At 30.5% G+C, this 12,060-nt stretch overlaps 2 protein-coding genes across 2 annotated transcripts; both read right to left on the reverse strand.

Moving 5' to 3' along the window:
- Positions 1 to 3,870: 3,870 nt before the first annotated feature.
- Positions 3,871 to 4,257, reverse strand: Phum_PHUM503260 (uncharacterized protein; the record flags this gene model as incomplete). The annotated part of the gene is made up of 2 exons (XM_002430843.1): positions 3,871 to 3,892; positions 4,055 to 4,257. The coding sequence occupies 2 exons, from the start codon at positions 4,255 to 4,257 to the stop codon at positions 3,871 to 3,873; spliced, it is 225 nt and encodes a 74-aa protein (XP_002430888.1).
- Positions 4,258 to 4,626: 369 nt separating this feature from the next.
- Positions 4,627 to 11,148, reverse strand: Phum_PHUM503270 (Harmonin, putative; the record flags this gene model as incomplete). Its single annotated transcript, XM_002430844.1, has 7 exons — positions 4,627 to 4,847; positions 4,983 to 5,331; positions 6,592 to 6,736; positions 6,812 to 6,964; positions 7,032 to 7,056; positions 7,600 to 7,708; positions 10,849 to 11,148. 7 exons carry the CDS (start codon positions 11,146 to 11,148, stop codon positions 4,627 to 4,629), a joined length of 1,302 nt encoding a protein of 433 aa, XP_002430889.1.
- Positions 11,149 to 12,060: the final 912 nt, after the last annotated feature.

The following is a 12,060-nucleotide window of genomic DNA, read 5'->3' on the forward strand; positions in this document are numbered from 1 at the left end:
TTTTGATCGGATTAATTATTTTTGTTAAAAAATAAATATTTAATTATCGATTATCGATTATCGATTACACTCCGTTTATCGACGATAAAGATTTAATATGAATTTTATTATTATTATTTTTTATCTACGATTTATCGAAATCGTTAAAAATGGTAGATTTTATTATTGGTCAAAAAAATTTTACGACGGTTGTCGCGTTTTTTTTTTTTTCGGTTAAAAGTGGGCGCACTTATTTACGCCATTGATAAGATTTAAAAGGTGTTTAAAGTTCAAAGGTCAAAATCAAAGATTTTCAAATAAAGATTTTTATTTAAAGTGTTTAAAGGTCGTTTGCGTACTATGGGGATTGCTTATGGAAAAAGCTAACGAGAGACTCCACCGATTAATTTTTTTTTTTTTTTTACACAAAACGATTTACTAAAGCCACGACGCACACTCGCGCACTCACGCACTCACTCACGCACATACGCACGGCAAAAAAAAAAATTCTTTCGAAAGAAATGAAAAAAAAAAAAGAAAAATCGTTCGAATCGAAAAAAATTTAATTACGGTTACGGTAAACGAATAAAAATAACAAGTAATTAAAAAGAGAAAAAAAAATTTTCTTTTTTTTTTTTCTGCTTCCACGTCTTATCCCTATCATTATTATTATTATCATTATCAATCATTACTTATTAATTATTATCACGGATGATTAATTTTTTTTTTTTAAATTTACTTTTTAAAAAAAAAAAATTTCACTTCGAAATTTTCTTCTTCCACGTCGTTTTCAAATTTTTTCCCATCCGTTTTTCTCGTTACACTTGTTACTTCTTCGCATTCGCGTTAAATTATTTACACGACGTTTTTACGTTACCCTTGAACTTTCGCAAACGGGAATTTTTTTTTTTGTTTTCGCCTCTATCATCATCATCATCATTATTATTATCATTATCAGGTACTGGATATTTTAAATTTTTTCCGCATCGTCGTACCCGTCATAATCATCATCATCATCATCGTTATTATTATTATCACAACAAACAATTTTATAAATTCAATTATAACTAATGTTTGAAAAAAAATTTTTTTCTTTTTCGTTTGTTTTCCTTATTATTATTATTATTATTATTATTATTATTATTATTATTATTATTATTATTATTATTATTAATTAAAATTATCTGCATCCACGATTATTATTATTATTATTATTATTGTTACGTGATTAAACGAAAAAAAGAGAGAATTTCGTCATGTCACGGACTGTGAAAATTTTTTTTTTTCTTTTCGGCATCGATAACTTTTTCTTATCACACACACGAACGAACGCATGCACTCTCTCTCTCTCTCTCTCTCTTTCTTTCTCTCTCTTTACTTAGAAATAATGATGATAAAAGAAAAAAAGGTAATTGATAAGAAAATAATATTTATTTTAAAAAAGAAAACGTTTCTGAACCTTCGTAAAATCATCGGAAAAAAAAGAAAATTAATTATTAATGACGTCATCATCATCAAATTTAACCGTTAAAAACCGTTAAAACCGTTAAAAACCTTTTCGCGGTTGAAAAAAAAACCTTTCGAAACGTTCAAAACCCATATTATTATTATTATTATTATTATTATTATTATTATTATTATTATTATTATTACGTACGTTAGGTCTTTTTTTCCCGAAAAAAATCGTGGTAGCAGAATATTTTTTTATTAATTTCTCATCACTCGAAATAATAATAATGAGCTCAAAAAAAGAAAAATTTCCCCCCCTCTCCCCGTTTTCATCCGTTCGCTTTAACGTTTGCCATCATCATCATCATCATAATCATCATTACTATTATTATTATTATTATTATTATTAATAAAAACGACTTAAAAATGAAAACCTTAATCTTACCTTTCAAGTTGTTGTCAATCCCGAAGGAGGATATTTAAGCACAAAAAAAAATCGCGATGACGTAACAAACGATAACAATAATAATGATAATAACGGTAACGAATCAATCAATCAATCGACAATTAATTAATTAATTATTAATCAAATCGAAAAAAAAGAAATTTTTTTTTTTTACGCGCGCGTTTTTTTTTCGTCTTCTGCTTCGTACGAATGTTATAACTCGACTGACAACAAGCAGACAACACACACACACACACACACTCGGCACGGATCAACGATGATAATAATAATAATAATAGTTAAACCTAAAAGGAATGGGAATAATAATAATAATAGGAATCAGGTTGTTTTTCTTTTTGAAAAGGTAAATAGATTGTTGCAAAATCACCGCACGCGCACTCACGCACCGGCGCATGAGATCCTGCGCGGCGTCGACGACTGTCAGTACCGTATTAAGGAGAACAAACGATTTAATAATTATAAAGAAATTTTCTTTTGATGGGCGTATATTTAAATTAATATATATTTTCACGTTCCGATTATCCTATTAATTAATTAATTAATGATGATGATAATAATGATGATAAAACGAATGTTATAATTAATCGCGGACGAAAAACGTTATTTTTTCGAATGAATTTCTTTTCTTTTCTTTTTTTTTTTGTTTTGTTGGTATACCTTTTAATTATAATCGAACGAACGAAGCGTGAAATTTTTTTAAAATTAAATATGGCGTCGGTGGTTCGTTCCGGAAAAAAAATGGCGGATTTTTTAAATTTGCGAGAGGATGAGGTGCGAGTGTGAGTGCTAAAATCAGGGCTGCCAATTTCGTAACGAATTCTTTAATTTTTAAATACGATTATTGTTTGTCAGATAGATTTGATAATTTATTTTTATAAAAAAGAGTTTTTACGTCCCACGACCTTAACAATTTTTTTTTAAACGTGGAAAAAGAAAAAAAATTATTTTTTTGACGTGGTTGTAGCGAACGAGTACGCGCGCGTGCGCTTAATCAATTCAAAAAAATTTTTTTTTATCTCGCAAAATATTAAAGAAACAAATAAGAAAAAAAAAAAAAACTTTAAATTTATTATTATTGACATTTTCTTTTTTTTTTCGTGGAAGTTTAAGTTGGCAACAATGACGCGATAAAAAAAAAATTAAAAACTTTTCTTATCGTTTTTTATCATTTCGGGAAATTTTATCGTTCTTACCATAATTTATTTTTTTTCGTACTTAATAATTTTTACTCCTTATTTGTAATTTTTTTTAAAGTTCGATCTCTCTCTCTCTCTATTCTAATGACACGATAAAAATAATAAATAATAAAAAAATAAATATTCGGTTAGGATTTTATTCATTTTTAAAACTCGAATGACGTTTTTTTAATTTTTTTTTTTTTTTTAGGGAGGTTCCTAAAAAATTAACCAGGTGCGAATTAAGGTAAAATTAATTAACAGGTGTTAATTAAGTAATTTTATCCGTACCTTTTTTTTTGTTTCTAATGTTGTCGTAATCGAATAAATTTAGAAAAAAAGAAAAATTTGATATTTTCATCAAGGTTTTTTGATAAAGTTCGAAAATGTTTGAAATTTTCATTAGATGGAAAATTTAATGAAAAATCCTGTGGGAGAAAGAAAAAGAGAGAAGGATTTTCCGGTTATAATAATAATAATAATAAAATCATCTCATTAAAAATTGTCAAATTTACGAAACTCGACATAAATTTTCGAATTGATTTAAGAATTATGAAGATGATAATAATAATTAAAATAATACGAAAACGAATAAGCCTCAACGTTAAAATTAATATAATTGAACATTGAATCGTTTGTTGTTGTTGTTGTGGTTGTTGCCTATAAATCGCGAATTTTAAAACCTTGGCAAAATCATTATACAAACGACGAATTGTTGATTAATAATAATAATAATATTAATAACAATTCGAGTCGTAAACAATTAATAATAATAATAATAAATTATTTTTTTTATTGTAATCAAAACGTTTGTTGTTGTTTTCTATAAAAAAAAAATTCGAAAGAAATTTTAAACAAACGAGAACAACAACAACAAAAAATTCGTTTGTATATTTTTTTTACCTGCGAGAAATCCGCCCGTTTTACACGCTTTACGTTTTGGGATACACAAATGTATATAAAAAAATCTAAACTTACTTTTGACGGCGTCGAATTCGTTGTAGTCGAAAGAGTTTTATCGTCGAGACATTGTTTCCTCTTTAATTCCGCAATAAGTAAATCGTGTTGATGTTGTCTTTGCTGTTTGGAAACAACGTTGGGTTTCGACGTTTCCGGTTCATCGATTTTCACACCATTTCCTTTGAGCCGTCTCTGAAACGAATCCGTGTAAAAATACGATTTGTACATTTTATTTTTTGATTTTTTCATGTTTTCACGCGGAAAAACCTAACCCGAACAACGCGAATTGAATTCTACTTTTTCTCAACGCGTTCGATTTTGTTTTAGGTACGTTTGTTGTTCGTTTGTATTGTTGTCGTCGTTGTTCTGCTCGCGACGATAAAAACCTTTTTTTTTTTTTTGTTTGGGAAAACAATCGACAGGGAATCGGAAAACGTCCTGGTTTCGTCAAGGTTCGAGTATTGTTCGCGTAATCATTATCGATTTTTTTGTTATGAGTCATGTTTGTTCCGGTTCGGTCAGTTGTTGCGATTGTCGCCATTTATTGTTTTGAATTATCGGTAAAATGGTAACGAGACCATGGCGTCGATTGTTTTTTTAAATAAAAATCCTTACCTCTTTTCTTTTTTCTATTTCTCGACTTATGGCACTTGTTAAACTACATCCGCTCGAAAATGAACTTATGCTCGAACTTTTTTCGACGTCCATTTTGTTTTTACCATAACCGTCGTCATCTTCGACGTCGGCATCATCCGACCTATGAACTTGAACGGATGTGACGTTACCGTTTTCCATTAAAACTTTTGCCATCGTCGTATCTTTTCTTTCGATTTTGATGATGGTTTGACCACCGGACGTTCGGAGAGACGTTTCCACCGGTTTGTAGTTGTTGTTGTTGTTGTTGTTGTGGGTATTGATGAATGTTTTCGTGACGTTTTCGAAATTTTGAAAACCGATAATTTTCCTATCGTTAGTATCCGTTAGGATTTCAATCGATTTACTTTTTTCCCGGTAATTCGAACCAGCGTTCGATACGTTATCGAATATCGAATCGATGCTTCCGAAAGGTTTTAGCGAATTCCTTCCGGTTTTACATTGACATGATTTTCTTCCGTTTCTTTCGTCTCCTTCTTCTGCGACCATTGATAACCTTTTGGGTTTCGATGGATTTTGCGTTACGGCTTCGTCGGCTATCGAACTCGACGAACTGTAACCGGATGATTCTCCCGGAAATAAATCGATACCCGAACCTTTTTTCAATACGAGATCTAACGTCTGTGCACCTTTGAGAACGGTCACCGCCTGAAAAGACAAACGAAAAAAAATTTTATTAAAACCGTTCGAGAAAGAAAACTAATCGTTCGAACGCTTTCTCTCTTTTTGGTTTTATTTTTGTAAAGTTATCTGAGCCATGCGAGAAAAGCAAACGAGAAGGTTTCGTCGAATACCGGAAATAGTTTTGGTTTAAACGGAGTGAAAATTTTCTTATCTTTCTCTACGTATTCTCTCTGCTTCTGCCTCTCTCTCTCTCTCTCTCTCTCTGTCTATCTATAATTCTTTCCATCTATCTCTTTTCTTTCTTTCTTTCTTTCTTTCTTTATCTCCATTTCTTTCATATCATTTTCTCTTTCTCAAAATTTCTCTGCGTCTGTATCTCAGTGTGTCTAGTGTGTCTGTCTTCTTTCCTTCTCTCTCTTCCTCTCGTTCTTTACGTTTCTCTGTGCCTCTCTCTCTTTCTCTCTTTTTTTCTTTCTCCCTCTCTCACCGTTTCTCTCATTTCCCACCGTTTCACTCTCTATATCTCTCACTCTTTTCATTTTTATTTTTCTTTCTCTGTGTGTATGTGTGTCCTCTCTCTCTCTCTTTCTCCTACTCTATCACAACCTTTTTCTTCATTTCTTTTTTCTCTTTTTTCCTCTCTCCCCTTACCTACCTATCTACATGTCTTTTTCTCCACCTCTCTCTTTCTCTCCCTCTCTCTCTCTCTCCGTTAAATACTTCCTATTCTTCTCAATTAATTCTAATTACAAAATTCATTAGAGTTAAAACTCGGTGAAAGGTTCGAAACCCTAATAACACTTTGTATTGAAAGTAATAAATGGTTTTGTTTTGTTTTTTTTTTTCCCTAATCGATTTTCTTTTGTTCAATTATTCATTATTATCATTATCATTATTATAATAATCACTTATCGTCATCGTCGATTATTGGTTAATCTCAATTATCATTTTCCAAAGTTTTGAGAGAGAGAGAGAGAAAAGTCTTTAACCTCATGAAATAATTATAACCCTTTACTTTCACGTTTTTTCTTCTCTTCTCTATCCATTCATTTATTTTTACGCGCGTAAAAAATTATTAATAATAATAATAATATTACGTAATACATTTGAAAAAAAAAAAAAAAATTTTTAATTATTTTTCGGTTGTAATAATAATAATAATAATTACACACCGACGAAAAAACGAAAAGGAAGGAGAAGATGAAACGGGTTCGAATTTTTTTTTTTCTTATCAATTTTTTTGGAAGGTTACTGATAAGAGTAATTTTTACATGTTTAACTTACGTAATTGAAATCGATCTGGAGAAAAGATATTCTGTTGCATTGTAATATTTGATCACCGGGTTGTAAACCGCATCGACGTGCTAAAGAATTCGGTTTCGTATATTGTACGAATATTCCAGGTCTCCAGTCGGGTCCTTTGCAAATCCTAAAAAAAAAAATCCCGTGTTAAATAATCATTATTATTATTATCATCATACCTGGAACCAAACAACCAACTCACCCGCATCCCAATTGAGTACTTTCCGGTATTTCGATAATTATACGATCAACGTCACAACCGAAAGTTTGATTCGTATCCACGTTGTTGCTGGAATTATTTGAATTATTTCCGTTCGGATCCACAATTTTCCACGTGAGAGGATCGTCGGATTTGCTAAAAAAAAATTATCATTATCATTATCATTCTTATATTTTCTCCAGAAAAACGAAAAATTACTTACTCTTTGACGGGTATGATTCCGACATCTGGAACAAACAAAAACAAAAAAATTTCAATTCAATTTTTAAAAAATTAAAAAATTCTCCAGGAATGAATTATTAGTCAGAGAGATTCCATGAAAACGGATGTGATAAAAACTTCCAACCGGAAGTAGTACACAAAATTTAACGAAAAAAAAAAATTTTTTTTTTTAAGGAAACGATAAAATAAAAAAAAAAGTTCAATAATACGTTTAACCCTTAAAAAAAAAAATTTTTTTTTTTTGCGCATGCGCGATAACATTCCGGACATTGATAAGATTATTATTTACTGATAACGATGATAACGAATTTTTTTTTTAAATTTCTTATCATTTAAATAAAACCGATAAAGTAAATTTTTTTTTTTTTTTGAAAAGCGGATAGATAACGAAGGTGAAATAATAATAATAACGATGACCGTGTACTACCTCCATAAAGGTTTAAAGGTCACCATTGGTACGGGAAGTGAAGACGGAGGAGGTGGTGGTGGTGTAGGGGGAGAGAGGGAGGGGGAGAAACAGGAAGTAAAACGAAAAAAATTTGCCTTACTTTTAACGGTGAGCGTGAGTTGGTGATGAGATTGAGCCAACTGGAGAACTTCCCGATGTGTGGCATCATCGACGGGTAGTCCGTTGATTCTAATAATTTGATCACCCACCTGTAAAACAAACAAACATAAATTTTTAATTGTTAATTCTCCAGTTTGTTGTTGTTTTTTCTCTCCTTTAAATTCAATTCCTGGAGAATAAAAAAAAAAAAAAATTTCAAATCCCGAATTCCTTATTACGCACCGCCTCGCCCTGTTTTGCTAAAAAAAAAAACAAGTTTTTCATTATAAAAAAAAAAAAAACAAACGTGGCATTTGAATTTGAAAAAAAAAGAAAAAATCAACAAATAACGCGCGTGACCTTTGAACCTTAAATAATAGTAGGCGGGAAAATTTTTTTTTTTTTTTCCATCTCAACCAATCTTTTAACCAAAAATAATAATTTTTTTTTCTTCTCGATTATAATTACAGAGCTTTGTAATACAATAAAAACCACTTGATCTACTGCCACGTTATAATTTGTTATCCGTTACAAAATTTTCGTTTCGTACAAACAACAACCAAAATACCAAATTTAAAAATAAAAAAATTTTAGTTTTAAATTACCGGAATCGACTTTTAACGACGTGGAATTTAATTAAGTATTGAAATTTCTAATTCCACGACAATGTACAGTTTATTTTACGGGGATATAAAAAAAAAAATTATGTAAAAAAAAAAAAAAACTGTTATTTAAATCGTCGTTTGGTAAATTACGAGAGAGAGAAAGGTTAGGAGAAAGGAGGAAATTTAATTTTTGACAAAGAGAGAGAGAAAGAGAGTGAGGCTGGAGAAAGAAAGAAAGAAAAAATTGTTTTCCACGCGACGTCATCGTTTTTTTTTCTTTTTTCTAGAACGTATCCAAAATTTTTTAACATTTCAGATTTCTTCTGCTTTTTAATTCGTACGTGACTTTGCATAAAATAATACGACCAACATATATTCGTGCTCTTATATCTGGAACAAACGACGGTCTCTCTCTTCCATTCATTCTAAAATTTAATAAGAAATGTCATCATCAACTATCAAACCCTGAAATTAAATTTGTGGTCCCCGCGATCAATCCGAATCGACAATTAACGAATTTTTAAATTACCGAAAAAAATCTAAATTTTTCCGGGGAAAATTCTCGATTGAAATTAACAAAATGGAGAGATAAAAAAATCATTTCACATCATCCGAGCACATTCTGGAACTCTGACGTCATCATCGATACTTATTACGCGATTGATGAACCGTTTCCGCATCCGTTAATCGACGGATTTTTTAATTTACCGACAAAAAAAAACCCTAAAAAAAAAAATTAATTAAAAAATAATAATGATAATAATGATAATAATGATAATGATGATGATAACAAAAGAATTAAATTTCTCCAGTTAAAAATTAATTATTAATTTTACCGTTTGTCAATTTTTTTTTTGTTATTCGTTACACTCGTCGTCGTAATCGCGGTGTAAATGACGTTTCCGGTATCGGATTTTTTCGTTTCGTTTCCTACATTTTCCCGCGCTTTTTTAAAATTACAAGCGTGACGTCAAAGGTGGAATTATTTTTTGTGTAAATAATACCGTCGATGGTCGTTGGTCGTTGTTGTTATTTATTCACTCAAATCGAAATTTTTTTTGTTCCCGAACGTTTACTTTTTCGTAATTGTAAACACCAAAAAAAAAAAATCGTGTCAGAAGAAAAAGTTCAAGCTACGTTTTTGTTTTCCGCGAGCAAACTTCTCCGGTTGTCGAAATTTTTAAAATCCCAACAACAACAAACTTTTGACTACATTAATTTGTTTAGATTTCATCATCGAACGTTCGAGCGACGGACGTGTTTGTCGTTTGTTTTAAACCCTCCCGAAAATTTTTCAATTTCCCTCTTAAATTTTTCCAAAATTTTTCCAGCGTTTGTTAATCAGAAAATAAAAATACAAACGATGGACTAAAATTTTACAAAGCGAAATATTTTAACAACAAACCATAATTAAAAAAAAAAATTACCCAATCCGTGGTAATTCATCATAATAATCATCACCGTCTGTTTGTTTGTTTGTTCTCTTTTCTAATTTGAAAGAAGTGAAATTTTTTTTTAAAAAAAAATTCTCAAGACAAACGGACAACAAACAATTTTAGATTTCAACGAGGAAATTAAGCAAGAACGTGTTTACACGCGCGTGTGTGTGTGTGTGTGTGTTTGTTAAGTGCGTGAATGAAGATTTAAAATTAACAAACAAGAGAGAGAGAGAGAGAGAGAATGATAACAATCACGAAATAATTCTCAATGAGTCAATTGATAAGATAATGATAATAAAATTATGCAAAACATTTTTGTTTAAAAAAAAAAAAAATCATGAGAAGAAATTTTTTTTGGAAAAAAATTACGAAAGAACAAACAAGCAGAAAAAAAAACATAATTTTATCTACTCTTAATTAATTAAAAAAAAAAAAATTATATATTCTAAAACCACGCTCGTAATATAAACGTGTCACTAACTCACGATATATACACGAACGAAAGAAACGAAAATTTCGTTTTTCTTCTCCAATAAAAACAACAAATCGACAAAATTTTTTTTTCCTTTCTTTTCCTTTAAAACCGGAAGAAGTTGAAAAAACCGGGAATGGAATGATTTATTCCTGTCTTCCCTCTTCCTCCTCCTCCTCCTTCCCCTTTTTTTTATCACGAATCCCTCGCACGATCGATAAAAAATTAAAAATTTATATACCTAAACGATTTTTTTTTTTTTAATGCCACGAATGATTAATTTATAAAATAAAAACGTGGAACTAGTGAATTTTTTTTTTTAATATCAAAAAAATAAAATTAAATCGTTTCGTAATAAAAAGTCTAGAAATTTCGATGAGTGATGACAACATGGAGGAGGAGGATTGTCGTCCAAAACTCGCGTTTGTCCAGAATGAGTATATGTGTGTCGAATGCTCCGTAACAAACTTAATCACATCTCCGTGAAAATCGTTCGATTTAATTTTTTACGCTCGCGTAATTATTCATTACGCAATCGTAACCTAATAATAATAATAATAAACGTGCGTTCTAGAAAGCAGACGACGCGATCGATCGATGATCCGCGTGACGGATAATCAGTCGATCAATCAAAAATTCGCATTAATCTCGATTTACGGAGTATGTAAAAAAAAAAAATCATAAGAAGATCGTTTAAATAAAGGGATAGTAATTAATAACGTAAATCAACTTACTTTTAATCCTTTGTATTCGGCTTCGGAATCTTTTTCAACGACGGATATGAAAAATCCGGTACCGAATTCTTTTCCACCTCGAAAGCTAAAACCGTAACTGTTGGCTTTAACGTTCGGATATAATTTATTTCCGGTTTTCCCATTTCCTTCTAAATAAATCCCGGTTTCTTTTCTAAGATGTATAGTACGTAGTCTTTTATCAGGTATGTCGTTGCTGGAGGATCTTGAGGAACCGCTCGATGAAGCGACGCTTCCAGACGACGAACAATGACAAATTGATTTCACGTTGTTAAAATCCATTTTTCAATTTTTTCCGTTTCCGTTCCGTTTTTTTTCCCAATACATTTCCATTTGATTTTATTTTTATTTTCCATGACAGTTTTTTCAAACCTGGAACCTGGAATTAAACAAAAACAAAACGATTAGCAATGACTGGAGAAAGAAAAAAAAAAAAAAAAAAAGGAAATTGATTTTTTCGTAGTTAAAAACTTAATAATACTTAAACCTGAATTTTTTTTTTTTTTACCTTTCAGGTATTCGATTCTTCCGGTAATTTAAAGCGGGGGGCGGTCAGGCGGAAGAAGGAGGAGGGGAGGGGGTGGTTCGTGCGCGTGCGTTTCCATCGAAAGCAGTTAAAATTGAACTTTTTTGCCCTTTAACACGATCTTTTCTCGTATTCGATGAATAATAACCGAATGCAATTTTTATATTTTCCTCTCTCTCTCTCTCTCTCTCTCTCTTTGTTTCATTTAGGTTAATTATTCAGAGAGAGAGAGAGAGAAAGTCATTTTGACCGATAAGAGACTCCACTTTTTTTTTTCCTCCTTTAAGAAAATTTAATTATCGATCCGTCGTGATGATTAAATTAAAAAAATTTTTAATGTCTGGAATTTCATTCCAGTTTTTTTTTCCAAAAAAATTTTAATTTAAATTTTAAAAAAAAATCACAATAAGAGAGAAAGAGATAAAAATTATGCGATAAGAGAGAGAGAGAGAGAAAGAGAGAGAAAAAGAAAGGTCAAAAATAACATCAAGATCCTACTTCCAAATAATTCACTCCTTCATTCATTCATTCATTCATTCGCTCATTCAATCACTCACTTATTCATTCATTTATTTCAATCGCATTACAAATAATAATAATGATGATGATAATAATGATACATCGAGGGCATTAATCATAATCGAATAAAAAACAAAAAAAAAAAAAAT

Source organism: Pediculus humanus, genomic scaffold (genome assembly GCF_000006295.1).
Source record: "Pediculus humanus corporis 1103172108269 genomic scaffold, whole genome shotgun sequence".
Lineage (NCBI taxonomy): Eukaryota > Metazoa > Arthropoda > Insecta > Psocodea > Pediculidae > Pediculus > Pediculus humanus.